The sequence below is a fragment of the Ciconia boyciana genome, chromosome 19 (assembly GCF_034638445.1).
Source record: "Ciconia boyciana chromosome 19, ASM3463844v1, whole genome shotgun sequence".
Lineage (NCBI taxonomy): Eukaryota > Metazoa > Chordata > Aves > Ciconiiformes > Ciconiidae > Ciconia > Ciconia boyciana.
Genome location: NC_132952.1, coordinates 1,051,597 through 1,079,169, shown reverse-complemented (window position 1 = coordinate 1,079,169; position 27,573 = coordinate 1,051,597). Strand labels below are relative to the sequence as shown.

Below are 27,573 nucleotides of genomic sequence, written 5' to 3'. Positions count from 1 at the left end.
CGCCCCCACACCACAGGCCCCCGCACGCCGCCCCCACAGCACCCAGGCCCCCGCCCCCCCAGCACCCAGACCCCCACCCCCACCCTGCCCCCCCAGCACCCAGACCCCCACCCCGCCCCCCCAGCACCCAGACCCCCACCCCGCCCCCCCAGCACCCAGGCCCCCGGCGCAGCCCCCGGACACGGCAGCCGCGCTGTTCTCTCTCCTTTAATTGCTGTCCCCGCGGGGGCCCCGCCAGCGCCCCGATTGTCCCTCGCGCCCCCACCCCGCTGCCACCCCGGGGGACACCCGGGCGGCCCGGCCGCCCCGGCACAGCTCCGGCGGGCCGGGGGGGGGGGGGGACTGTAAACATTGTTGGGGGTCCCGGCCCCCCGCCCCCGGAGTGACCCCGGGGCAGCGAAGCACCGTTTCCTCCTGGCTTTTTTTTTTTTTTTTTGGAAAAGAATAAAATTGGCCAAATTTCCCCCCCCCAATATATTTGGGGGGGGGGGGTTAGGGGGGGCAGGGGGGGGCGGGGGAGCCCCCCACCGCGCCGTGCCGCAGGTCGATGGGGTGCCGGGGGGCCCCGGCGGGCGCCAGCGCCAGCCCCCGCAGGCACCCGGTGATGCCGGAGGTGAACTTGCCGGCCGTCAGGCTGCGGGGGTCCGGGGCACCGCCTGCGGGGGACGCGGGGGACGCGGGGGGTCGCCCGGTGTCCCCTCTGTGTCCCCCGCCGCGTCCGCCCCACGTCCCAGCGGTTGTCCCCTTCTCATGTCCCGTCCCCCGTCCCGTCCAGTGTCCACCCCACGGCCGTCCTGCGCCCTGTCCCCTGTCCCATCACCTGTCCCCGTCCCGTGTCCGTCCCGTGTCCATCCCGTTCCCCGTCCTGTGTCCCAGCCCATGTCCAGGCCCGTGCTCCCTCCCATGTCCCACCCCTCATCATGTCCCATCCCGTGTCCCCTCCCCTGTCCTGGGTCCCATCCCAAGGCCCATCCTGTGCCCTGCCCCATGTCCCGTGTCCCAGCCCGTGTCCCACCCCATGTCCATCCCGTTTCTACCCCGTGTCCCAGCCCGTGTCCCATCCCACATCCCGTCCCGTGTCCACCCTCGGTCCCGTCCTGTGTCCCACCCCGTGTCCCCTTCCCGTGTCCTGTCCTGTGTCCCATCCCCTGTGCAAGCCACCCCGTGTCCCACCCCGTGTCGCATCTCATGTCCATCCCGCTTCCCATCCCACGTCCACCCTGCGTCCCAGCCCGTGTCCCACCCCACGTCCCGTCCCACGTCCACCCCACGTCTCACCCTGTGCCCCCCCCACGTCCCCCAGGTGCCACCGTACCCACGTAGACGCTGCCCTGGGTGTTGGCCATGACGTTGGCTCCCGGCGACTCCCCGCTCACCGGCTCCTCCCCGTCCACTTGCAGCCGCCCGCGCCGGCCCTCCCTGCACAGCACCCATCAGCACCCGCACCCCGACCCCCACCCCGGCCCCCACCCTGACCCCCACCCACCTCGTCACCGTCACCCGGTGCCACTCGCCATCGTTGATGGGGTCTTCGGAGACAATGGTGGCCTCGCCGCTGCCCAGCTGGTAGCTGCAGGGGTGACGCGGGCTCAGCACAGGGGGCACCCTTGGGTGACAGGGGCACCCTTGGGTGGCACGGGGCACCCCAGGGTGACGCCGGGTCCCCCCCTCACCTGAACACCAGGTGCCCGTCCTTCAAGCCGAGGCCAATGAAGTCTTTGGCTTTGCCACCCTCGCCGGGCTCCTGCGGGCGCAGCGGGGCGATGAGCGGGGTGGGGGGCACCCTGACCCCCGCCCGAAGGGGGCTCAGCACCCCGGTCCCCTCCCCAGCGGTGTCCCCAACCCCCCCCGCTCACCGCCCCGTGCCACAGCAGCAGCCCGTCGGCGCTGCCCGTCCGCAGCTCCAGCTCGATGGTCTCGGGCGCCCCGGGTGGGCTGCAAGGAGAGGGGACGGTTCGGTGGGTGCAGCACCCCGGGAGGGTGCAACGGCACGGGTGGGGGTGCAGCACCCCGCTCAGGGGGGCACCGTCCCCGGCGTCACTCACCCGCGGGGAAAGAGGTGACCGGGCAGGGCCAGGTAGGAGCCGTCCTGGAAAGTGGCACTGAACTGTCCGGGGGCGTCTGTGGGGAGAGGGGGGGGTGAGGGGGGCCACACCCAGCTGCCACGCCCAGCCGCCACGCCCGCTGCATTGCTTTTGGGTGCAAAAAGGGGGGAAAAGGGGTGCAGGGACCTACCGGCACCCCCGCTGCCTTCCTGCCAGTCCTGCTCCAGCTCTGCCAGCGCCAAGCCTGCGGGCGAGAGGGGATTGGGGAGGCGGTCGCACGTGTCCCCCCCCGTGTCCCCACGCGTCCCCAGGTGTCCCCCGACTCACTGTGCTGGCAGTAGGGGCCGGTGTAGTCCTGCGGGCAGAGGCAGGCGTTGTCCTTGCAGGTGCCACCGTGCAGGCAGGGGTTGCGGTGCAGGCAGCGGTCCTCCTCCCGCTCGCAGCGCGGCCCTGGGGACACAGAGGGGGACACCAGGTGACGCGGGCAGGCGCGAGGGTGGTCACCGACCCTCGGCTCGCCCGCTGCCGCGGGGTTTGCCCTTCCACGCCCACGCGTGTGCAAGGTGAGCGCGCACGCGAGGAGCGTGTGTGCACACAGCACGTGCGCACGCGCGTGCGTGCACAGCACCCACAGTACGTGCTCGTGCACGCGTGAAAACGGCCCACACGTACCCGCACAGCGTATGCGTGCGCAGACGCATGCGCAGCAGGCGCACACGCGCATGCAAACTGCGCCCAGCGCACAGCACGCGTGCCGGCTGCACGCACCACGCACGCACGCGCAGCACGTGCACGGCAGATGCACCCAGTGCACACGTGCACGTGCCGCAGATGCACCCACTTGCAAGCTGCACCCACGGTGCACACGTGTGCGCACGGCACCCTTGCACGCACACCAAATGGATGCGCACACGTCATACGATGCACAGGCAGGCGCACAGACACGCGCACCCGCTTGCAAACTGCACGAGCGCACGCACAGCGCGCAGCACGCACGTGGCACACGCAGCACACGTGCACACCTGCACGCACGGTGCGCTTACACGCACAGCACGCAGCCATACGCAGCGCACGCACGCAGAGTGCCCACGCTTCCACACAGCGCACACACACGCGCCACACGCGCAGGGCACAAACGCGCACGCGCAGCGCACGTGGAGGCACAGCACGCGTGTGCACACGCGCGCGTGCACGTGCCCTATGCAGCACACGCGTGCACACACGCACGCTTACACGCCGAGTGCACAGAGATGCACGGCGCACGCAGGCAAACCGCCCAGGCATACACGCTCGGTGCACACGTGCCCGCCCGGCACACGCGTGTGAGCGCCCGGCACACGCGTGCGAGCGCCCGGCCCCGTGCCGCGCTCACCGCTGAAGGCGGGCGGGCAGAGGCAGCGGTAGGCAGGGGTGCCGGCAGGCAGGGGCAGGCAGCGGCCCCCGTGCAGGCAGGCAGCCTGCGGGCAGGGCGAGCTCTGCCTGCACTGCCCCACGCCGCGGCTCCGCAGGAAGCTGTAGGACAAATCCACCTTCTTCCCGTTGATGGAGACCTGGGGGGACACCAAGGGCGGGGGGTCAACCCCCGGCCCCCTCCCCCGCCGAGGGGACCCAGGCACCTGGGTTTTGGGGGGTGGGGGGTGTCTCACCTCTCCAATGCAGCCCCGGAAGGAGGCGTTGGTTGGGGGGCGCAGGGGGGGTTCGGTGCCCCCCAAGTAAAGGGGGGTGCGTAGGTTGAGACCTTGGCTCTTGCCGGGCGAGGAGCGTTTCACCGGGGCGGCGTCATCCACCGCCAGCGTCCCGTCCTTGTGCACCCGCTCGGCCGTCGCCCGGTGCCAGCGGCCAAGCGTCACCGGCTCGGTGCTCCGGAGCACCGCCGGGCCTGTGGGGGTGGGACGGTGGCATCACGGGGGGCTGGGGGACACCAGGGGACACTGGGGATGCGTGGGGACCTGAGCGGTGCCCTGGGGGACTCCAGCGATGCTTGGGGACCCCAGTGGTGACAGGGGAGCCCGGTGACACCAGGGGACCCCACTGGTGCCCGGGGACCCTGACAGCATCTGGGGACCAAAGCGATGCCAGGGGACCCCAGTGGTGTGACAGTGGTGCCTGGGGACACTGGCACTGCCTGGGACCCAGGGAATGACAGGGGACCCCAGGGATGTGATGCCAGGGGACCCCAGTGACACCAAGGGACCCCAGTGACACCAGGGCACCCTGGTGACGTTTGGGGACCCTGGTGGTGCCAGGGGACCCAAATAATGCCTGGGGACCCCGCTGGTGCCAGGGGACCCTGGCACTGCCTGGGGACGCCAGTGACACCAAGGGACCCCAGTGATGTGATGCCAGGGGACCCAAGTGACACCAGGTGACTTCAGTGATGCCAGGGGGACCCCAATGATGTCCAGGGATCCTGGCCGCGCCTGGGGACCCCAATGATGCCAGGGGACCCCCAGTGACACCAGGGGACCCCACTGATGCCCGGGGATGCTGGCAGCACCTGGGGACCAAAGAGATGCCAGGGGACCCGGGTGGTGTGACAGTGATGCTCGGGGACACTGGCAGTGCCTGGTGACTCAGGTAATGGCAGGGGACCCCAGGGATGCTGGGGGACCATGGTGACATCCAGGGGACCCCAAGGATGTGATGCCAGGGGACCCCAGTGACACCAAGGGACCCCACTGATGCCCAGGGACCCTGGCAGCACCTGGGGACCCCGATGATGCCAAGGGACCCCGGTGATGCTTGGGGACCCCAGCGGTGCCAAGAGACCCTGGTGACACTTGGGGACCCCAATGATGCCATGGCACCCCAGTAATGCCAGGCCGCCCCACCTATACCCGGGGTCCCCAGTGCCACCAGCCCCCCCCGCAGTGCCACCAGGACCCCTGTCACCGTGCCAGCCTACCTGAGCCCAGCTCGTAGCGGAACTCGAGGTGGCCGCCGGCCATGGCCAAGGCGACGAAGTCCTCGACGGGGGCGGCTTTGCCGGCGCTGAAGAGCAGGAGCCCGTCGGGTGCCAGCGGCAGGAACTCGGCCTCCACCCGCAGCTCGTGGTGGACGTTGGTGAGGGGCGGGTAGGAGACGAAGGCGCCCGGCTCACCGAAGGATGGCACGCTCACCGCCTCGCCTGCGGCCCCCCAGGTCAGTGCCCAGCGGGTGGGACCCCAGCCTCCGTCCCCACCTCCCCGGGGTGGCACCCCATCCTCCGTCCCCACGGTGCCCATCTCCCCAGGGTGGTCCCCAGCCCTGTGCCCGTGTTCCTGGTGTGGTCCCCAGCCCTGTGCCCGTGTCCCCAGGGTGGTCCCCAGACCCGTGCCCATCTCCCCATGGTGGTCCTCAGCCTGTGTCCCCAGGGTGGTCCCCAATCCCCCATCCCCGTCGTGCCCATCTCCCCGGGATGGCACCCAATGTCCCATCTCCACCATGCCCGTGACGCCCATCTCCCCGGATGGTACCCGGTCCCCTGTCCCCATCATGCCCATGTCCCCAGAGTGGTCCCCAGCCCTGTACCCATCTCCCTGGGATGGTCCCCACCCCATGCCTGTGTTCCCGGGGTGGTCCCCAGCCCTGTCCCCGTCTCCCCGGGGTGGTCCCAGCCCCGTGCCCATGTCCCCAGCGTGATCCTCAGTCCCATGCCTGTCTCCCCAGGGTGGTCCCAGCCCTGTCCCCATCTCCCTGGGGTGGTCCCCACCCCATGCCCATGTCCCCACGGTGGACCCAGCCCTGTGCCTGTGTTCCCAGCGTGGTACCCAGCCATGTCCCCACGTCCCCAGTGCAGTACCCAGCCCCGTGCCCACGTCCCCAGGGCAGTACCCAGCCACGTCCCCATCTCCCCAGTGCAGTACCCAGCCCCGTGCCCGTGTCCCCAGGGTGACGCCAGCCCCGTCCCAGTGTCCCCGGGCGCGCTCACCCTCGGTGCACCTCTCCCCAGCCTTGCCCAGGTGGCAGCGGCAGGTATAGCCCTGCCCGTCCGGCCGGTTGACGCAGGTGGCATCAGGCCCGCACGCCTCTGTAGGGTGACAAGCCGTGAGCAGCCATCCGGGGAGGGACATCGGGGTGACATCCCCACGGGGTGGGCACCTTACCCGGGTGACAATGCAAAGCCTGCGAGTACTCGCAGTTGCTGCCGGTGAAGCCGTGGGGACAGCGGCAGACGTAGGTGCCACTCTCGGCGTCCTGGCACACGCCGCCGTTCTGGGGGGGTGACATGGGTGTCAGCGATGGGTGGGGATGGGTGGCGATGGGTGGGCATCACCCGCAGCCTCACCTGGCACGGCCGGTCCTGGCAGGTAGGACAACTGGTGACACCGTGTGCCTGCAGGTCCATGTCCCCAAAGGCCACCTCCTCCCCTTGGATGCGGAGCTGGCGCACGCAGCCTGCGGAGGGATGGAGATGGGGGGGGGGGGTGTGACACGATGCTCAGCCCCCCCCACCCCGCTGCCCCCCAAAAACCCATCACTCACCCATGAAACCGCGGCTGAGCCCCGTCTTAGCCACAGTGCTGAAATCGGGGTACCCCCCCAGGTACAGCTCCTCGTTCAGATCCAGCCCTTGAAACTTCCCCTGCGGGCACAAGCGGGTGGGCACCACCTCCAGCACCCTGACCCCCACCCAATACACATCAACCCTTCCCCAAAAAATACCTGGGAGGTCCCGTTAACCGGGGGGTGCCCGTCCAGCGCCAGCGAACCCCGAGTGAGGTTGCGGAGGAGACGGACGGTGTGGTACTCGCCCAACCGCAGCGGCGTCGGGTGCCGGATGGTGGCCATGCCCGAACCGGCGTCAAACCTTATTTTTTGGGGGTACAACGGGTGTAGGAGGGTGCTGGCACCCATCTCCCCCCCCCCGCCATAGCAGCCACTCATGGGTCTCACCTAAATTCGGGGCGGCCGCCCACCAAACCGAAGGAGATGAAGTCGGCGCCGCTGGTTTTCCGCTGCCCGTTGTAGAGGAGAAGCCCTGCGGGGTGGCCGCGGGTCAGGCAGGATGGTGCCCCCCGGGGGAGGGGGTCACATCCCAGGAGACCCCAAAATACCCCCAGGATGGAGGAGAAACCCCCCATAAGTAGGGGGGGGGCTCGGTTGGATAGAGGAGAGCTAAAGGAGGGAGAGGGGAGGATGGATGGAGGGACGGAGAGGGAAGGGAGGAGGAAAGGATGGAGGGGACATGGAGGGGACACGGGGGACACGGGGGACGCAGAGGTCCCGTCGGCGCTCACCGTCGGCAGCGTCAGGTCGGAAGGTGATGAGGATCTCGAACCTCTTGTAGGCATCCTTGATGGTGGGCAGGGGGAGGAAGGAGCGGGGCGTCTGCCCGAAATAGGGGACCAGGCGCTCTGCGGGGATGGGGGGGTCAGGAGGGGTGGGGCTACATCACCCCCCCACCCTGTCCATCCGTCTGTCCATCCGTCTGTCCTCACCTCGGACCTTGAGAACGTAGTAAGCCGTCTCCTGGCCGCGGCGGTTGGCGGCAGCGCAGGCGTAGACGCCGGCATCCTCGTGGCGCACGGCCGGCAGCGTCAGGACGTTCCCCTCTGCCCTGGCACCCGCCGGCAGCTCCCCCTCCAGCTGCGGCAGAGCGGGGTGGGGGGTCAGCACCCATAGGGTGCCCCCCCCCCCCCGGCACCCCCATCCCTGCATCCCTGTGTCTCACCTTGCTCCAGGTGATCTCCGGCACCGGGAAGCCGGATGCCAAGCAGGGCAAAACGGCCGCCGAACCCACTGAGACCTCCTTCACCTCTGGCTGCCCGGCGATTTGGGGGGCGGCTGGGGATGCACGGAGGTGTCACCACCCTGCGGTGCCACCGCCTGTGTCCCCAGCTCCGTGTCCCCGTCCTCACCTTGCACGTGGAGGATGACGTGGGACTGAACGGTGCCCACGGCGTTGGTGGCGGTGCAGCGGTACTGCCCGGCGTCTGCCCGTTCTACCCGTTCGATGGTGAGGGTGCCGGCACGGACCAGCACCCCGGGTCGGATTCGGCCCCCCACTTTACTCCAGGTGACGTGGGGACGGGGTTCGCCCAAGCCCAGGCACTCCAGCTCCACCGCCGTCCCCGCCAGCACCGTCTGCACCGCCGTCCGGATGTTGATCAGGGCCCTGGGGAGAGCTTGGGGGGGATAGGGGGGTTTTGGGGTACCCCCCCGGCATGGGGTAGGCATCGCGGTTCAGGGTGCCGACCGGAGGAGTGAGAGATGGGGAGAAACGGGGTGCTCGTGGGCAGGGGGAGACCATTGGGGTGGCCGTGGGCGCGGGGAGAGACTGGGGGTGTTGGGGTGCCTGCGGGTAGGGGGAGAGATTGGGGGTACCAGGGTGCTCGTGGGCATGGGGAGATTGGGGGTACCAGGGTGCCTGCAGGCATGGGGAGAAACTGGGGGTATTGGGGTGCCCATGGGCATGGGGAGAGATTTGGGATATTGGGGTGTCTGTAGGCATGGGGAGAGATTGAGGGTATCGGGGTGCCCATGGGTGCAGGAAGAGATGGGGGTACCAGGGTGCCCACGGATGTGGGGAGATGAGGGGTGCCCACGGGAAGGGGGGGATGTGGGGGCGCCCGTGGGTGTGGTAATAAACAGAAGGGAATTGGGGTGCCCATGGGCATGGGAAGAAATAGGGGTATTGGGGTGCTCATGGGTTCAGGGACAGACGGGGGTACCAGGGAGCCCGTGGGTGCAGGGCAATGGGGGGTACCGGGGTGCCGTGGGTATGGGGGGGCAGGTCAGCGGGTGCCCCTGGGTTTGGGGAGGTGGGGGTCCCTGGATGCCGGTGTTTGTGGGGGACAGGTCGGGGGGGGCCTGCGTCCCCCGGGCACGGGTGCCGCTCCTACCCTGGATGGTGAGGGTGGCCCTGTCCTCCGCCTGCCTGCCCGGGGCGCTGGCCCGGCACACGTACACCCCCTGCGCCCCCCACGCCAGCTCCGGCATCCTGCGGGGACACAGCCGGGGTGTGGGACCCCGTGGGGGCAGGCGGGGGGGTCCCCGCTGCCCTGTGTCCCCCCGCCTTACCGCAGCACCCCGTCCCGCACGCTGTGGGTGGGGGGCAGCTCTCCGCTGTCCTTCAGCCACTCCAGACGCGCCCGGGGGTCCCCCGAGACAGCGCAGGCGAATTCGGCGGTGCTGCCCACCCCCTTGACGAGGCTCCCCGGCGTCACCCGTACGGTCAAGGGACCGCCGCCGGCGTCCCCACCGTCACCGGCATCACCTGGGTGAGATGCAAAGCCCCGATGGTACCTGGTGGCGCGGGCATCCCTGGCGTGCAGCATCCCCGGGGTGGGGAGGCTCACCATGGACGGCCACGTGGGCGAAGGCCTCGGCGGTGCCGACGCGGTTGGTGACGAGGCAGCGGTAGGTGCCGGCATCGGCAGGCAACGCCGGGCTGATGCGGAGGAGGCCGGCACGGTGGATGACGCGTGCCGAGAGGTTGCCGTTGACCTTGTCCCAGGCGTAGACCAGCGGCGGGGTGCCGTGGGCCAGGCACTGCACCTGCAGCGCGTCGCCGGCACGCACCGCGGTCTCCTCCGGCAGGCTGGTGGCGTATGGTGGTGCTGCGGGGACAGACGGTACCATCAGCGCCCGGCCGCAGCCAGGAAAGGGCAACGAATGGGCAACGGGGCAACGAATGGGTCAACGGGGCAAGGAGGGCATCGGCGGGAGGGTGTGGGTGCAGATGGAGGTGGGTGTGTGTCGGGATGGACCAGAGATGGATGGATCCACAAGGGAAGGGATGGATGGAGGGGTGTGGATGGAGATGGAGAGGTGGATGTCGAGTGATGGATGAATCCACAAGGAAGAGATGGATGGAGAACTTTGAGAGAAGATGGAGAGATGGATGTGAGCTGGGATGGACCAGAGATGGATGGATCCACAGGGAAGAGACGGACGGAGGAGTTCAGAGATGGAGAGATGGGCATGTGCTGGATGGATGAGATGGATGGATCCTCGAGGGAAGGGATGGATGGAGAAGTTTGAGAGGCAGTGGAGAGATGGATGTGAGCTGGGATGGATGAGAGATGGATGAATCCACCAGGAAGGGGTGAATGGAGGAGTCTGAGAGGAGGTGGAGAGATGGCGTGTGCTGGGATGGGTGAGCGATGGATGAATCCATGAGGAAGAGATGGATGGAGGGGTGTGAGCAGAGACGGAGATGGATGTGAGCTGGCATGGTTGAATGACAGATGAATCCACAAGGAAGGGGTGGATGGAGGGGTGTGAGAGGAGATGGAGAGATGGGCGTGAGCTGGGATGGACGAGAGACGGATGAATCCACCAGGAAGGGATGGATGGAGGAGTTAGGAGATGGAGAGATGGGCATGTGCTGTGATGGTTGAGTGATGAATGAATCCACCAGGAAGGGATGGATGGAGGGGTGTGGATGGAGATGGAGAGGTGGATGTGAGCTGGGATGGATGAGTGATGGATGAATCCACCAGGAAGGGGTGGATGGAGGGGTGTGAGAGGAGATGGAGAGATGGGTGTGAGCTGGGATGGATGAGAGACGGACGGATCCATGAATAGGAGATGGATGGAGGAGAGAGCAGAAGTAGAGATGGATGTGCACAGGGATGGGGACAAGAGGATGGATGCATCCACGAGGAAGGGCTGGATGAAGGAGCTTGAGAGGAGACACAGAGGAGGATGAGTGCCAGGATGGAGCGAGGATGGACCCTCAAGGAAGGGCTAGATGGGAGGGTGGGAACAGCAGTGGAGATGGCCATGTGCAGAGCGAGGATGGAGAGGAGCCAAGGATGGGGGATGGCAACAGCGGGGATGGAGGAGACGGTGGAGATGGCAGGAGGGACCCAGGGGCACCCCGATCCCCTGCCGCCCCCTTACTCTCCACGTCGAGGGTGACGAAGACCTCGGCGAAGCCGGCTGGGCTGCTGGCGTTGCAGATGTACTGGCCCGAGTCCTGCTGCGCGGCGCGGGGGATGACCAAGCTGCCGTTCACCACCCGGTGCTGCCAGGGCAGGGGCGCCCGCAGCTTCGACCACTCGATCTGGGGCGCCGGCTCACCTACAGGCAATGCCGGTGCCCATCACCGTGGCGTCAGGGTACCGCGGCAGGATACCCCTCCTCCTCCACCAACCTCCACCCTCCCTGTACCTCTGGCCGTGCAGTGCAGCGTGGCGGTGTCCCCGGCCACCACAGTGACGGCAGATGGCGCGGTGACCTCGGGGGCACCGGGGTGCCGCTGTGCCGTCTCCACATTGACGTCCACCCGGGCTTGCGCCGAACCCAAGGCGCTGTGCGCCGTGCAGACGTAGGTCCCGGCATGCTCCGGCTTGGCCGGCGAGAGCTGGCAGAAGGGGGACAGAGTGGGTGGTGAGCACCGGGCACCCACCGGCCCCCCGCGGCACCCCGGGGTGCCCCGCTCACCTGCAGGATGGCCTGGCTGTCCATGTGCAACAGCGTTTGGTGCTCCACCTTCTGCCGGGAGCCCGGGCGGCTCCAGCGCACCAGCGGCCGCGGTTCGCCCCGGCCAAGGCACTCCAGGCTGAGGGATTTGCCCTCCTTCACCGTCACGGGGCCCGGTGGCATCACCGACACCGTGGGGGCACCTGGAGAAGGGGAAGGACATCAGCGTGGGGATGAGGACACCACCACTAAGGACGCTGGCATGGCGATGGGGACACCATCAGCCTGGGGGCATCTGGAGCATGGAGAGGACATCAGCCTGGGGATGGGGACACCACCACCCCAGGAACATCTGGAGCACATGGAGGACATCAGCATGGGGACATGGGCACCACCACTCCAGGAGCACCTGAAGCACGGAGAGGACATGGGGATGGGGACACCACTACACTGGGGGGACCTGGAGCACATGGGGGATGCCAACATGGGGATGGCAGTGCGAACACAACCACCCCAAAGGCACCTGGAGGACATCAGCATGGGGACAGGGACAGCACCACCCCAGGAGCACCTGGAGCACATGGGGAACGCCAATATGGACATGGTGATGGGGACACTGCTGTCCCGGGGGCACCTGGAGCACATGGAGGGCACGAGGATGGGGACACCACCACCCTAGGGGTATCTAGAACACATGGGAGACGCCAACGTGGGGATGGCAATGGGGACACCACCACCTCGGGGGCCTCTGGAGCCCATGGAGATGGGGACAGGGATACCCCGGCCACCTCGCACCTTGGACCAGGAGGTTGACAACGCTGCTGGCAACACCGAAGCGGTTGGAGGCCACGCAGTGGTAGGCGCCCTGGTTGCTCACGTGGGCACCGGTGATGGAGATGACTGAGCCATTGGGACTGATCTTCACGTTGTCTGGACAAGGAGGAGCCGTCAACACCGGGGCCACCCTGGGGACTGCACCAGGGCCACCCTGGGGACCACCGTACCTTGGAGATGTTGGCCAGGTCCCATCCGCCAAGTGACGTTGACGGGCCGGGCGCCATCATGGATGCGGCACTTGAAGGTGGCATCCTCGCCTGGTGCCACCGCCATGCTGTGCGGGTCAATGGAGATGATGGGGCTCTGCAGACCTGCAGGGACAAAGGGACAGGGAAGCCGCCGATGTCACCCACGTCCCCCATCTGCCCCCAGCATCCTCCCTCGCCCCATGGCCGCACTCACGGTAGCTGGAGCTGTCACGGGAGGTGACGGTGATGGTGACAGTGGCCTCGCGGGAAACGCTGCCCATGTCTGCCCGGCACACATACTCCCCCGAATCGGCCACCGAGAGCTGTGACAGCCGCAGGCGGGACCCCGAAACCTGGGGACACGATAGCAGGGAGTGGTGGAATCAACTGGCCACCCATGGCCACCGTCCCCTGCTCCGCCAGCATCCCCACCTACCTGGTGCTTGGCTGGGAGGGACCCTCCACGCTTGTACCAGGTGATGGTGGCCTGTCCCTGGCCGGCCACCACGCAGTCGAGGTCCAGGGTCTGTCCCTCAGTGACAGAGGACGCTGAGGACTCGATGCGGATGGGCGGCGTGACACCAGTGGCTGTGGGGACACAGTTAAGGGTAAATGTCCCCACTGGTCCCAGCACTGGCGAGGAACCATTCCCCGAAGAGTGGCACTCACGGTGGGATAGGTTGGCTCCGTCATCGATGGTGACGACGAGGGACGTCTCCTGCGTGACGCCTCCCGATGTCACCCGGCACACATATTCTCCTGAATCGGCCGCCGTCACCTGGGGGATGCGTAGGCGGGTGCCCGACACCTGGTGGGGACAATTTGGGGACACATCAGTGCTGGAGAGCAGGGGACAGGGCAGGATTTGGGGTGACACCCCCCTCTGCGCCCTACCTGGTGGCCAGCAGGCAGGGAACCACCGCGCTTGTACCATGTCACGGTGGCGGGGCCGGATCCTGCCACCACGCAGTTGAGGTCCAGGGTCTGTCCCTCGGCGATGGCCGAGGATGAGGACTCGATGCGGAGGGGCGGGGAGACACTGGATGCTGGGGGGACAGGGAAAGGGGACATTTGTCACCGAGGTGGCACCCATCTGTTCCCAAGCGCTGCCCTCTTGCTCGCACTCACGGTAATAGGTGCCGGTGCCGCCAGGCACGGTGACGATGACAGATGCCTCCTGCGTGACGGTCCCCAGGGTCACCCGGCACACGTACTCCCCTGAATCGGCCACTGCCACCTGGGCAAGGCGCAGGCGGGTGCCCGACACCTGGAGAGGTGACAAGTTGGGGACACATCAGTGTCTGACGTGGGGCTGTGCCCTGCGGGGTGATGCCACCTCCCCGGCGTCCCACCTGGCTGTTGGGGGGCAGAGCCCCCCCACGCCGGTACCAGGTGACATGGGGGTGACCCTGTCCTGCCACCATGCAGTTGAGATCCAGGGTCTGTCCCTCGGTGACAGCGGCGGATGAGGTCTCGATCCTCACCGGCGGCGTGACGCCAACGGCTGAGGGTGGCGGCGGGGTCAGCGGGGCAGCCACTGCGTCCCCGTCGTGTCCCCGTGTCACCTCCCACCCGTCCCCGGTACCGTAAGAGGAGCCGGCGCCGGTCTGGATGGTGACGATGAGGGACGTCTCGTGTGTGACACCGCCCGATGTCACCCGGCACACGTACTCCCCTGAATCGGCCGCCGTCGCCTGGGGGATGCGCAGGTGGGTGCCTGACACCTGGGGGGGTGACACACAGGAGAAGATGGACACAAACCCCTCAAAACCCCCAAAAAACCCTCTTCCACCCTAAATCACCCCTCTGGTGTCCCCTACCTGGTGCTTGGCCGGGAGGGACCCCCCGCGCTTGTACCAGGTGACGGTGGCCTGTCCCTGGCTGGCCACGATGCAGTTGAGGTCCAGGGTCTGTCCCTCGGCCACGGAGGAGGACGAGGACTCGATGCGCACCGGGGGGGTGACACTGATGGCTGGGGACAGAGATGGGAGGGTCACCCCAAGGAGACCGTGGCATGGTCCCCTGGTCCCCTCTGGCCCCCACTCACGGTAGGCGCTGGACCTGCTGGGCTGGATTGTCACCATGATGGAGATTTCCTTGGTGGTGGCCCCGCTGGTCACCCGGCACACGTACTCGCCCGAGTCGGCCGCTGTCACCTGCAGCAGCCGCAGCCGGGAGCCAGAGACCTGTGGGGAGGGGACACGGGGGTCACTGGGGCCATTTGGGCTTGCACGGGGCCATCAGCGCTTGCACGGGGTCATCTGGGATGGCACAAGGTCACTTGAGCTTGCACAGGGCCACTTGGGCTTGCACAAGCCACCTGGGCTTCCATGGGGTCACTTGGGCTTGCATGGGCCACAGGGCTTTGCATGGTGTCACTTGGGCTTGCACGGGGTCACTTGGGCTTCCATGGCCCACCTGTACTTATATGGCCTCACTTAGACTTCCATGGGGCCACCTGGGCTTGAATTGGGCCACCTGGACTTGCAGGGGGCCATCTGCATTCGCATGGGTCACTTGGGCTTGCATAGGGCCAGCCGGGCTTGCATGGGCCACCTCAGCTTGCATGGGGCCACCTGGGCTTGCACAGGCCACCTCAGCTTGCACGGGCCACCTGGGCTTCCATTGGGTCACTTGGGCTTGCATCGCCCGCCTGGACTTATATGGTGTCACTTGGACTTCCATGGGGCCACCTCGGCTTGCACGGGGCCACCTGGGCTTGCACGGGGCCGTGGGTCAATCCCAGCCACCCCCTGGGGACATCCCCCTCCGCGTCCCCTACCTGGTGCTTGGCCGGGAGGGACCCCCCGCGCTTGTACCAGGTGACGGTGGCCTGCGCGGGGCTGGCGATGACGCAGTTGAGGTCCAGGGTCTGGCCCTCGGCCACGGGCGATGACAAGGACGAGGACTCGATGCGCAGGGGTGTCGTGCTGCCGGGGGCTGGGGACCGAGACGGGTTAGAGACGGTGGCCACCACCACACGTGACCCTCCAAGGGACACTGGGAGCCCAGGGAGCCAGGATGGGCACGCACGTGGGTGGCTTCCCCAGGGAGCGCGTCATCCCAGACCCGGGGACACCGCAGGGCAGTGTCACCCACTCACGGGTAATGTCCCTCGTCCCCTCTGGCCCCCACTCACTGTAGGCGCTGGCCCCGCTGGGCTGGATTGTCACCATGATGGAGGTTTCCTTGGTGGTGGCCCCGCTGGTCACCCGGCACACGTACTCGCCCGAGTCGGCCGCTGTCACCTGCAGCAGCCGCAGCCGGGAGCCGGACACCTGCGGGGAGGGGACACGGGGGTCACCAGGATCATTTGGGCTTCCATGGGGCCATTTGGGCTTGCACGGGGCCACGTGGGCTTGCATGAGCCACTTGGGCTCGCACGGGGCCACCTGGACTTGCACGGGGCTGTGGGTCAATCCCAGCCACCCCCTGGGGACATCCCCCTCCGCGTCCCCTACCTGGTGCTTGGCCGGGAGGGACCCCCCGCGCTTGTACCAGGTGACGGTGGCCTGCGCGGGGCTGGCGATGACGCAGTTGAGGTCCAGGGTCTGGCCCTCGGCCACGGAGGAGGACGGGGACTCGATGCGCAGGGGGGTTGTGCTGCCCGCGGCTGGGGACCGAGACAAAAGGGTGACACCGGTGACCGTGGCAGAGCCCCACCGGCACGGGCGTGCGAGACATGGCTCAGTGCCGTGGCACATGGGGACCCCCCCGCTGGCACCGTCACCCCCCGTCCCCGCTCACGGTAGGCGCTGGCCCCGCTGGGCTGGATTGTCACCATGACGGCTGTCTCCTTGGTGGTGGCCCCGCTGGTCACCCGGCACACGTACTCGCCCGAGTCGGCCGCTGTCACCTGCAGCAGCCGCAGCCGGGAGCCGGACACCTGCGGGGAGGGGACACGGGGGCCATTTGGGCTTTCATGGGGTTGCTGGGGCTTGCACGGGGCCATTTGGGCTTGTATGGGGGCCCCTGGGCTTGCACGAGACCACTCAAGCTTGCGAAAGAGCCGGTTGCGTTTGCACGGGGCCACCCAAGCTTGCACGGGGCTGCGGGTCAACCCCAACCACCGCCCTTGGTGACAGCCCCCTCTGGTGTCCCCTACCTGGTGCTTGGCCGGGAGGGACCCCCCGCGCTTGTACCAGGTGACGGTGGCCTGTCCCTGCCCGGCCACCACGCAGTTGAGGTCCAGGCTCTGTCCCTCAGCCACGGTAGACGAGGATGCCTCGATCCGGACGGGGACACCCGAAGCCGGTGGCCCTGGGGGGGAGGACGGAGCCGTGACCACCCGTCTGGGACCAGCACGTCCCTCCCGGTGCCACCGAGCCCGGTCTCACCGTAGGACAAGCCAGATCCAGCCACGACGGTGACGACAACAGATGCCTCCCGGACGGTGGTCCCCAAGCTCGCTCGGCACACGTACTCCCCTGAATCTGCCGCCGTGACGTGGGGGACGCGGAGCCGGGACCCCGAAACCTGGGGTTGGCGACATGCATTGGTGTCACACGGGGGGGGGCAGGGCAGGATTTGGGGTGCCGCCCGTGCCGCCTGCGTTGCCCACGCCCTACCTGGTGGCCGGCAGGCAGGGAGCCGCCGCGCTTGTACCAAATCACGGTGGCGGGGCCGGATCCTGCCACCAGGCAGTCGAGGTCCAGGGTCTGTCCCTCGGTGACGGATGGGGACGAGGACTCGATGCGGACGGGCGGCGCCGTCCCTGCAGGGAGGAAAAGGGGGGACACAGGTGGCTTGCGGCCCCCCGAAACCATCCCCGAACCCCGCCGGTGTCCTCCACCTGCCTCACCTGGCACCACCGCCACCTCGATGGCAGCACGGGCCGTGCCGGCGGCGCTGGTCCCCACGCAGAGGTAGACGCCGCCGTCGGCCGCCGTCACGGCAGGGATGACCAGCGTGGCGATGTCGGCGTGCTCGGTGCGGGACTGCGGCACGAGGGCGGGCGTGAGCGGCACCCGTGGTGCACCCACGCCCCCCTGGGAGCACCCAAGGGCGCCAGCGCACGGCTCACCTGCGGCGGCAGGGTGCCCCCCTGCTTCTCCCAAGTGATGGTGGCGGCGGGCGACCCCGAGACCCGGCAGTAGAGCCGCACCGTGGAGCCCTCCTGCACCTCCGTCCGCTCCGGGCTCACCTGCACCCGGGGCGTGCCGGCGGCTGCGGGAAGCCGGGGGTCAGGGCAGCGCCGGGGGCGGGGGCGATGGGGAGGGTGTAGGTGATGGGGGTGACACGGGTGATGCAGACGATGAGGATGAGGGGGACGACAGGACGATGGGGATGATGGGGGTGACGGGGATGATGGGGACGATGAGGATGATGGGGACAGTGAGGATGATGGGGATGGACAATGGGGGATGAAGGGGATGATGGAAACAATGGGGGTGACCAGGATGATGGGGACAATGAGGGTGAGTGATGGGGACGATGGGGGGTGACAGAGAGGATGGTGGTGACAGGGATGATGGGGACAATGGGGACAGTGGGGGTGATGGGGACGAAGGGGACGATGGGGATTTGGGGGACGGACGATGGGAGATGACAGGGATGATGGGGGTGACAGGGATGATGGGGGTGACAGGGATGATGGTGATGGGGATGATGGGGGTGACGGGGATGATGAAGATGGACGATGGGGATGCTGGGGCATGACAGGGATGATGGGGACAACAGGGGTGACAGGGATGATGGGGACAATGGGGGTAATGTAGGCAATAGCAGTGATAGGAATGATGGGGGTGACAGGGATGATGTAGATGATGATGATGATGGGGACGATGGGACAATGGGGATGGGGACAATGGGGGTGACAGGGATGATGGAAGATGATGGGGGATGATGGAGATATGGGACGATGGGGAGGGGGACGATGGGGACAATGGGGGTGACAGGGATGATGAGATGATGGGACGATGGGGATGGGGATGACGGGGATGGACCATGGGGATGATGGGGACGATGGGGACGACAGGGATGACGCTCACCTTGCACATGGAGGAAGGCCCGTGCCGTGTGCTGCCCGGCGCTGCTGCGCGCCCGGCACGCGTAGTGCCCCTCATCGCTGGGCTCGACGGCGCCGAAACGCAGCGTCCCGCCCTGGACCACTGCCCGCGGCGGCAGCGCGCCTGCGGGGACACGGCCCGTGTCACGCCCGGTCACCGTGTCCCCAGGCCCAGTGCCAATGTCCCCCCCCGGCCCCGGCGGGCACCTACCGAGCCACTCGAGGGTGGGTGGGGGGCTGCCGGTGACCACGCAGCGAAACTCTGCCGGCTGCCCCGGTGCTACGCTCAGCTGCGCCGGCTCCACGGCGGCGGTGGGGGCGGCGGCGGTGCCGGCTGCGGCGAGACCCGGGGGGGGGCTCAGGGCTCGCCGGGGCCCCCCCGTGGTGCTGGCCGCAGGCGGTGGGGGCGGTGGGAAGCGGGGGCGTGGCGTGGTGCAGCCAGCGGTGGGGTGCGTGGTGGAGCCCCGGCATGCGGCGGGTGGGGGGAGCACGTGGAGCCCCCCGGCGCTCCCCCGCGGTGACTTACCCGGCCTGTGCCCCTCCATAAACTCAACGGGTCCGTAAAACATCTGAGTCTTCGAGGGGGCTGCAAGAGGGCGCGGGTCTCAGGAGAGCGTGCCCATCGCCCTGGCGTCTGGGCACCAAGCGTGCCCATCGCCCCCGGCATCTGGGCAGCGAGTGTGCCCATCACCCCGGCATCTGGGTACCAGGCGTGCCCATCGCCCCAGCGTCTGGGCAGCGAGCGTGCCCATCGCCCCCGGCGCCTGGGTACCAGGCGTGCCCATCGCCCTGGCATCTGGGCGCTGAGCGTGCCCACCGCCCCAGGGTCTGGGCAGTAAGCCTGCCCATCACCTTGGTGTCTGGGCGGCGAACCCGCCCATTGCCCCATCACCCGGGCACCAAGCGAGCCCATCACCCCGGCGCCCGGGCGCCCCGCGGGCTCACCCTGGACGTAGAGCGTGGCGGTGCCCTCGTCCATGTCCAGCATGTTGGAGCCGGTGCAGACGTAGACGCCGGCGTCCTCGGGCCGCACGCCACGCAGGGTGAGGATGCCGTTGAAGTCCACGGCGCCGGCCGGCAGCGTGCCGTGGTTCTGCCGCGTCCACACCAGGGTGTAGGCGGGCGACTGGCGGGGAGAGAGGGAGGCCTGAGGCCACGGGGATGGGCACGCGGGGGCTCCGCTGGGGAGGGGGGCGATGGGGGGGACCGCACGCCCGTAGGGGCGCCCACGGGGGGGGGAGGTGGGCACCCATGGGTGTCGGTGTGTCCCGCAGAGGCACGTGGGCACCCGGGGGGGTCCGTACGGCTGGGTGGGCACCCAGGGGTGCCCGTGTGCCCTGCGTGACCCTGTGAGCACCCAAGGGTGCCCGCGTGCCCCCCGCCGCGCCCCTCGCACCCCTCACCTTGCTCTTGGCGGTACAGACGAAGGTGACATCAGCCCCGGGCTTGACCCGCTGCACCCGCTTCTCCTCCACCGTGACGGTGATGGCTTTGCCAGGGGTCTCTGCGCCGAGACGGGAGAGCTGAGCCCCGCTCCTCCCCTGCGTCCCCGTGCGTGCCCCCCGCTTGGTGACAAGGACCTACCGGTGACGATGACCTCGGCGCGGCTGGCGTTGCTGTGCCGTAGGTTGCGGCAGGAGCAGACGTAGACGCCGGCTTCGGAGGGCTGGATGCTGGCGAAGTGGAGCTCCTCGCCTGGGGGGGAACACGTGGGTGACACCCATGTCCCCCCCCCCGCTTGGGGACACCCCGGTGTCCCCCCGAGCCACCCAATACCTTGTCGCCGGCTCTGGGCGCCCTCGGGGAGGGGTCGCCCGTCTTCCCGTGCCCAGTGGTAATAGAAGGGGGGGTCACCGCTGGCCTGGCACCGCAGGGTGACGGCGCTGCCCTGTGCCACCGTGGTGCGCGGCGGGTGGACGCGGACGGCCAGCGGGAGCGGGGAGCCCGCCGGGACGCACGCCTGCCCGCGCGCCGTGGGGTCACCCGTGTAGCCGGGCGCGCAGCTGCGGGGGATAAAGGGGTGAGCATGTATCGGGGGGTACATCGGGGGTACGGCGGGGTGAGCACGTCGGGGTGCATATGGGGGTGAGCCCATCGCGGGGGTGTGCTGGGGGGTACGTTGGGGTGAGCCCAGCTGGGGGGTATAGCGGGGTGAGCATAGTGGGGTGGGTACGTTGGGGTGGGTACAGCGGGGCGAGGATATTGGGGGGGTACGGTGGGGTGAGCATAGCAGGGTGCGTATGCCCGAGTAAGCACATTGGGGTGCATGTATCGGGGTGAGCACGTTGGGGTGAGCCCGTCGGGGGGTATATTAGGGTGGGTATATCAGGAGAACACTGGGGTGCGTATAGCGGGGTGAGTATATCAGGGCGGGTCTATCGGGGTGAGCAGTTTGGGGTGAGCACATCGGGGCGGGTATATCGGGGCGAGCCCATCGGGCGGGTATAAGGGTGCGTGCGTTGGGGTGGGTATATTGGGGTGAGCACATCGGGGTGACTGCATCGGGGGGGTGGAAGGGTGAGCACGTGGGGCTGGGTGTAGCGGGGCAGCGCATCGGGGTGAGGATATCGGGGTGAGGATATCGGGGTGAGGATATCGGGGTGAGGATATCGGGGTGGGTGGATCGGGTGAGTATATCGGGGTGAGTATATCGGGTGGGTATATCGGGTGGGTATATGGGGGTGGGTATATCGGGGTGAGCACATCGGGGTGAGCACTTTGGGACGGGTGTATTGGGGTGAGCGTATTGGGGTGGGTGCCTGGGGGTGCCGGCCGCCCCCCGTGCCTCACCGCTCGCAGTACTGCCCGGCGTAGCCCGGCTCGCAGGCGGTGCAGCGGTACCCGCCGCCTCCCAAACTCTCGCAGGTCCTGGAGAACCTGCGGGGACAGGGCGAGGTGGGGGTGCGTCCCCTCCCCAGCACCCCCCCGCCCCGGCGCCGGCACTCACTGGTTTTCGGGGTACGGGAGGGGACAGGCGCAGGGCTGGCAGTCCTCGGGGGTACCGGCGGTGGCATCCCCGTAGAAACCGGGGGCACATTGGTCACAGAAATCCCCCGCCGTGTTGTGCAAGCATCCCTGGGGGGGGGACAGAAATATTTGGGGGTGCACAGCTGGGATGAGATCCCAGCCCCCCCAAAAAACTGCTTAATGTACAGACTTACAGAGCAGACGCCGCTCTCGGGGTGGCAGCTCTCCGAATGCCCGTTGCACTCGCAGAGCTCGCAGTGCCCCAGGTACAGCCCCCCCCCGGTGCGGGTGTAACCGGGGGCACAATCCTGCCGGAGGGGGGGGGAAAGGGGGGGTTCAGTGTTGTGACCCCCCCCCAAATATCCCTGGGAAGGGGGGTGGTGATGGGGGGGACTTATGGGGACGCTGGGGGGGATGCCGGGGGCTCACCTGGCAGGACAGCCCGTGGTACCCGGGGGGCAGCGGCATTCCTCCACCTCGGGGGCCGGGGGGAGGCCGGGCTGGGGGGGCACGGCCGTCTCCATGGCCACGTCGGCGATGCTGGACGCGGCCGTGCTGGTGGAGTAGGTGGCTCGGATGAGGATCTCATCCAGGTCGGCCAAAGCCATCAGGAGATGCTCCCGCGTCGCCGGTTGCCCGTCCGGCCGCTGCCAGTATTGCTGGGGGAGGAGGGGGGCGTCAAGGAGGGGGGGGACACCGGCTTGGCACGTCATGGGGACGGGGAACATTGGGGACCAAAGCCACCCGCCCCCTCCTACCTCCCGAAAAATGATCTCGAAGGCCTGGGGGGTCCGCGGGGACAGGTCGGGCTGGTACGCCACCAGCGTGATGTCGTTGCCCTGCGGATATGGGGGGGTCAGAGGGGCTCACCCTGTCACCGGGGCCACCCTGTGCGTGTCCGTGTCCCCCCCCAGGCACCCCCATACCGTGATCTGGATGTCGGCGTCGGGCAGGGGGGCTCCCTGCCCCCCCGGGGTGTAGGTCAGGGTGTAGCGGAGGCGCCCGGCGTAGGAGCCCACCTGCACGGGGAGATGGGGCGGGTGGGACGGGGACGGGGTGGGACGCGATCGGGGTGGGGATGGGATCGGGGTGGGGATGCAGATGGGATGGGATGGGATGGGATGGGATGGGATGGGATGGGGAAGGGGAAGAGGAAGAGGATGGGGATGATGATGGAGATGGGGATGATGATGGAGACGGGGATGATGATGGAGACGGGGATGATGATGGAGAAGGTGATGGGATGAAATAGGGGCGGAAAAGGGGAAAGGGATGGGAACAGGAAAAAAAAGGGGGAAGGGAGGGGGAAAAGAAGCAGGAAAAGAAGCAGGAAAAGGAGGAGAGGGGCAGGCCGTGCCCACGGCCCCTCCGCAGGGCGCGGGGCCATCTCCCGGGGGGCCGCGGGGAGCGGGCGCAGGCTGGGTGCTCCCCGCGCAGCCGGGACCCAGGCGGGGCACCCCTACCTTGTCCCCCTGGTAGGGGGGCGGCAGCTGCCAGTAGTAGGAGTCGGGGGGCAGCTCCCCGAACCGGTCGTAGGTCAAGCGGGGCTGGGGGGGGCCCGGCTCCACCCTGAAGCCGGCGCCCACCCGGGTGCTGCGCTGCCGGTTCACCAGGGCGAACCCCTGGGCGTTACCGGGACCGAAGGGCGTCCGGACCTGCGGGACGGGGACACGGGTGAGCGGGGTCGGGGACATCTGGGGCCAGGCTGGGGACGTCGGGGGGACGCTCACGGTGCCGCGGGCGTAGGCGGTGCTGGCGCAGTGCTGGACGATGCCCATGCAGAAGCAGGGCAGGCAGCCGGCGGGCTCGCCGGCGCTCAGGTGGAAATGGTGGGGACGGCAGGTGGCACAGCGGGGACCCTCCACGTTGGCCTGGGGGGACACACACGGGGTGGGTGACATCGCCCTGTCACCCCCTCGCAGGGTTTGGGGACACGCTGGGGGGGTGACAAGGCTCACCTTGCAGCGGCACCGCCCGTCGGCGTCGCAGCCCTCGCCGACGCTGCCGCGCGGGTCGCACCAGCACTGCCCGCCGGGGATGCCCGGCTCTGCGGGGGGGGGACGGGGACGGACAGCAGTTAGGCACGACCCCCCCTCAGTGCCACCGCGGGGGACACCGCCTCGTCCCCTCCCCGTGACGCTCACCTCGGCACGGCTCTCCCCGCAGCGGGTCCCCCACGTACCCAGGCGAGCACCTACGGGGGGGTGACCGAAAAAAAGCCAATGAGGGGGGGTTGCACCCCAAAACCCAGCCCCCCTTCCCCCCCCCCCCCCCCGCCGGGTTCCCCTGGCACCTCTCGCAGAGGCGCCCGCTGTGTCCCGGGGCGCAGGCGCTGCAGGTGGGCTGCCCGTCCGTGTCCTCGAAGCAGCTCTTGGTCACCCTGCCGAGGGGACAAGGGGATGGGTGAGACCCCACCGGTGTCCCCAGGGATGTAGGGGACCGGGGACGTGGCACCTACTGGGTGTCACCGTGGGGTCCGTGGCAGGGACAGGGCTGGCAGTCGCCCGGGGTGCCCCGGGTGGCATCGCCGTAGTAGCCGGGTTGGCACTTGTCACATTGGGCACCCTCTGTGTTGTCCCGGCAGCCCTGCAAAGGAGCGGGGGTGACGGTGTTGGTGGCACCGCCACGGGGGTCCCCGGGCCTTCCCTTCGCTGTCCTCAGCTCACCTGGCAGACGCCGGTCTCGGGGTGGCACTCGCCGGCATGGCCGTGGCACTGGCACGGCTCGCAGGTGCCCAGGTAGAGCCCGGCGGTGCTGCGGGTGTAGCCTGTGTCACAGTCCTACAGAGGGGACATGGGGACAAGCAGGGTGGGCCACCGCTCAGTGTCCCCAGCGCCGGGGCGAGGGGACCCTGAGGGTCTCACCTGGCAGGAGGCACCGCGGTAACCGGCTGGGCAGGCACAATCCTCCACCTCCAGCGCCGGCGGGCGGCCGGTGGCGTGTGGCACCGCCACGTCCAGGCTGACATCGGCCAGTCTGCGGGGAGAGAGGGGACGTCCCCAACACCCTGCCCGCCCGCGTCCCCATGCCACCGATGTCCCCTCCCTTGTCCCCGGTACCTGCTCTCCTCTGGTTGATCCGAGTAGGACGCCCGGATCATGAAGAGGTCGACGTCGGCCAAAGCCATCAGGAGATGCTCACGGGTGGCATCGCGCCCGTCCACCCGGCGCCAGGCATGCTGCGGGCACAACCGGGGGGTGACTGCCACGTCCCCAACCCCATCCCGGGGTGGGGGGACACCCGCCGGTCCTCACCTCACGGAAGGGCACGGTGACAGTGGTGGGGATGCCAGAGGCGGGGTTGGCATCGGAGAAGTGCTCCAGGAGGATGCCGTTGCCCTGCAGCAGGACGTCGGGCTGGCGCGGCAAAGGTTGGGCGCCCGCCGGTGCCCGGTGCGTCACCGTGTACCGCAGCTCTCCGCCGTACGATGTCACCTGGGGGGTGGGACGCGGCGAGGCTCAGCTGGGCTCGGGGACGTCCACCTTGTCCCCCAGCCGGCCCCGGCGCTGGCACCTTGTCCCCGGCGAAGGGCGCGGGCAGCACCCAGTAGTAGACGTCGCGGGGCAGCGCCTGGAAGGCGGCGAAGAGCAGCTCCCGCGGGGAGGAGAAGCGGGCGCCGTCGCCCACCGTCCGTGTGCCGGCCAGGTTGGCCAGGCTCAGCGGTGGGGACTCCTCGGCGGTGAGGAGGACCTGGAGGGGTAGCGGAAAGGGGCTTGGTGGTGGGCACGGCTTGGCACAGCACGGCACAACACGGCACGGCGTGGCACGGCATAGCGTGGCACAGCAAGGCATGGCATGGCATGTTACAGCATGGCACAACACGGCACAGCATGACACTACGTGGCACGGCAAGACGTGGCATGGCATGACATGGCACAACACGAGATGGCATGACGTGGCATGGGACAGCATGACATATAATGGCACAGCATGGCACAACACGGCATGGCACTACACGGCACAGCACGGCAAGACATGGCACAACACAACGTGGCATGGCACGGCATGGCAAAACATGGCATGACACGGCACAACGCGGCACGGCATGACATGGCGTCGGCACTACGTGGCACAACGTGGTACAACATTGCGTAGCACGGCACAACACGGCACGGCACGGCGTATAATGGCATGGCAAGGCACTGCATGGCATGGCACGGCATACGATGGCATGGCACGGCACGGCACTGCATGGTACAACACGGCATGGCACGGCATGACATCGCACGGCACGGCATGGCTCGGCGTGACGGTACGGGTACCTGGTGGCGGCTCCAGGCGGAGCTGGCGCAGTGCCGCGAGACGCCCATGCAGAAGCACTGCAGGCAGCCCTCGGGGTTGGCCGCGCTCAGGTGGAAGGTGCCGGCAGCGCAGGCGTCGCAGAGCCGCCCCCGCACGTTGGGCTGCGGAGGGGCACAGGGTGGGTGCCACGGGTGGGGGTGTCGGGGTGGGGAGGTGGGGGCTGCCGGGGAGTGGGACTGGGTGCTGGTGGGGGTGGATTGGGTGCCGTGGGGGTCAGACTGGGTGCCATGGGGGGTTGGAGTGGGTGCCATGGGGGGGTTGGAGTGGGTGCTACGGGCGGTCAGGCTGGGTGCCATGGGGGGGTCGGAGTGGGTGCCATGAGGGTCAGACTGGGTGCCGGGGGGTCGGAGTGGGTTGGAATGGGTGCTACGGGGGGGTTGGAATGGGTGTCATGGGGGCGTCGGACCGGGTGACATGAGGGGGTCGGACCGGGTACTCCAGGGACTGGACTGGGTGCCACGGGGGGTCAGAATAGGTGCTATGGGGGATCGGACTGGGTGCCGTAGCGGGGGTCAGACTGGATGCCCGAGGGATCCCACTGGGTGCCATGGGGGGGTCACACGGGTGCCATGGGGATCGGACTGGGTGCTGTGGGGTGTGGGAGCACCAGCCCCCCTCCCCCTCCCCTGGCCCGCACCTTGCAGCGGCACGTGCCGCCGGCCTCGTCCTTGCCCCCGCGGGTGTCGCACTTGACGAGCTCCTGGCCTGCGGGCAGCGAGGGTGTGGGTGGGGGGCACCCACGGGTGGGGGGGGCACCCCACAACCAGCACCCGCCACTCACCGATCGGCGTGCACTTGCCACCCGGCTGGATGGGGTCTCCCTCGTAGCCCGGGGCGCACCTATGGGGACGGGGGGTGATGGGTGGGGGGCCTCGGGTGGGGGGCGGGTATAGAGGGACCCCCCCACCCACCTCTCGCAGCGGCGGCCGGCGTAACCGGGCGCGCAGGCGTCACAGGTGGCTTGGCCATCCGTGTCCAAAAAGCACGACTCCGAAAACCTGCGGGTGACAGGGACGGTGACACCAGGGCAGCGGCATCGGGGGGAGGGGCGGTCCCTGAGGTTGGCACCCACCTGCGAGCTGGCTCGGTGTAGGGACAGGGACAAGGGTGACAGGCGGTGGCCGTGCCCTTGGTGGCGTCGCCGAAGAAGCCGGGTTTGCACTTCTCGCACTGGGGACCCTCTGTGTTGTGCTGGCAGTTCTGGGGGGGAGGGGACACATGGCACGGGGGGGTGGTGACACCGCGCCACATCCCCGTCCCCTGGTCACCCCCCCCCCCCCTTACCAGGCAGTGCCCAAAAACGGGGTCGCAGGTGCTGGAGTGGCCGTGGCAGCCGCAACCGGAGCAGGTCCCCAGGTAGGGTCCCCTCGTCACCCGCTCGAAGCGGGTGGCACATCGCTGGCACGACAGCCCCGCGTAGCCCACGGGGCACCTGGGGACACAGCGGCGTGACGGTGGCATCGCGGCGGCGGTGGCACCGAGCCCGCGACCTCGCTACCGGTGGTCACCTGCACTCCTCAACGTCCCCGGCTGGCCCCAGGCCGGTGTCACCGGGGCTGGTGACATCCATGGCCACGTCGCTGAGCCCCACACTGGCCATGCGCCCGTCGTAGACCGCCCGGATGAAGATGCCCTCCAGCCCTTGCAGCACCAGCAGCAGCAGCTCCCGGCTCACCGGGGCACCCTCCTCGTCCTCCCAGTAGTTCTGCCGGGATGGTGACACCGGTGTCACCCCGGGGTGATGCCAACAACGGCATCACCCGCCTGCCACCACCGGCACCATTCACTCATCACCACCAGCACCACCCACCCACCACCACCGGCATCAGTCGTCGTCCACCACCACCGGCATCACCCCACCACCACCATCGCCATC

At 68.6% G+C, this 27,573-nt stretch overlaps 1 protein-coding gene across 1 annotated transcript in view; it reads right to left on the bottom strand.

Annotated features, from left to right (window-relative positions):
* Positions 1-194: 194 nt before the first annotated feature.
* Positions 195-27,573, bottom strand: part of HSPG2 (heparan sulfate proteoglycan 2) — a 38,857-nt gene continuing 11,478 nt past the window's right edge. Inside the window, 79 exon segments of the mRNA XM_072883978.1 lie at positions 195-656; positions 1,316-1,419; positions 1,487-1,570; positions 1,674-1,744; positions 1,857-1,935; positions 2,046-2,121; positions 2,236-2,289; positions 2,373-2,495; positions 3,418-3,595; positions 3,692-3,924; positions 4,951-5,172; positions 5,956-6,054; positions 6,131-6,239; positions 6,313-6,422; positions 6,510-6,609; positions 6,690-6,834; positions 6,921-7,005; positions 7,265-7,381; positions 7,466-7,613; positions 7,699-7,811; positions 7,886-8,152; positions 8,870-8,967; positions 9,048-9,243; positions 9,326-9,586; positions 10,875-11,054; positions 11,145-11,337; positions 11,418-11,599; positions 12,192-12,326; positions 12,401-12,544; positions 12,636-12,774; positions 12,858-13,009; positions 13,091-13,229; positions 13,316-13,467; positions 13,550-13,688; positions 13,774-13,925; positions 14,007-14,145; positions 14,242-14,393; positions 14,469-14,607; positions 15,204-15,361; positions 15,561-15,699; positions 15,883-16,034; positions 16,169-16,307; positions 16,527-16,681; positions 16,759-16,897; positions 16,990-17,135; positions 17,223-17,358; positions 17,445-17,587; positions 18,412-18,552; positions 18,640-18,762; positions 18,955-19,014; positions 19,374-19,554; positions 19,832-19,932; positions 20,013-20,123; positions 20,205-20,431; positions 21,219-21,305; positions 21,376-21,503; positions 21,590-21,703; positions 21,825-21,847; positions 21,850-22,054; positions 22,154-22,234; positions 22,322-22,414; positions 22,859-23,050; positions 23,126-23,266; positions 23,354-23,442; positions 23,540-23,589; positions 23,689-23,775; positions 23,854-23,981; positions 24,062-24,175; positions 24,260-24,371; positions 24,455-24,573; positions 24,650-24,829; positions 24,909-25,085; positions 25,658-25,798; positions 26,335-26,402; positions 26,479-26,537; positions 26,609-26,695; positions 26,770-26,897; positions 26,982-27,129; positions 27,206-27,402. Coding sequence (XP_072740079.1) covers positions 493-656; positions 1,316-1,419; positions 1,487-1,570; positions 1,674-1,744; positions 1,857-1,935; positions 2,046-2,121; positions 2,236-2,289; positions 2,373-2,495; positions 3,418-3,595; positions 3,692-3,924; positions 4,951-5,172; positions 5,956-6,054; positions 6,131-6,239; positions 6,313-6,422; positions 6,510-6,609; positions 6,690-6,834; positions 6,921-7,005; positions 7,265-7,381; positions 7,466-7,613; positions 7,699-7,811; positions 7,886-8,152; positions 8,870-8,967; positions 9,048-9,243; positions 9,326-9,586; positions 10,875-11,054; positions 11,145-11,337; positions 11,418-11,599; positions 12,192-12,326; positions 12,401-12,544; positions 12,636-12,774; positions 12,858-13,009; positions 13,091-13,229; positions 13,316-13,467; positions 13,550-13,688; positions 13,774-13,925; positions 14,007-14,145; positions 14,242-14,393; positions 14,469-14,607; positions 15,204-15,361; positions 15,561-15,699; positions 15,883-16,034; positions 16,169-16,307; positions 16,527-16,681; positions 16,759-16,897; positions 16,990-17,135; positions 17,223-17,358; positions 17,445-17,587; positions 18,412-18,552; positions 18,640-18,762; positions 18,955-19,014; positions 19,374-19,554; positions 19,832-19,932; positions 20,013-20,123; positions 20,205-20,431; positions 21,219-21,305; positions 21,376-21,503; positions 21,590-21,703; positions 21,825-21,847; positions 21,850-22,054; positions 22,154-22,234; positions 22,322-22,414; positions 22,859-23,050; positions 23,126-23,266; positions 23,354-23,442; positions 23,540-23,589; positions 23,689-23,775; positions 23,854-23,981; positions 24,062-24,175; positions 24,260-24,371; positions 24,455-24,573; positions 24,650-24,829; positions 24,909-25,085; positions 25,658-25,798; positions 26,335-26,402; positions 26,479-26,537; positions 26,609-26,695; positions 26,770-26,897; positions 26,982-27,129; positions 27,206-27,402 — 10,572 coding nt within the window. The 3' untranslated portion in view covers positions 195-492.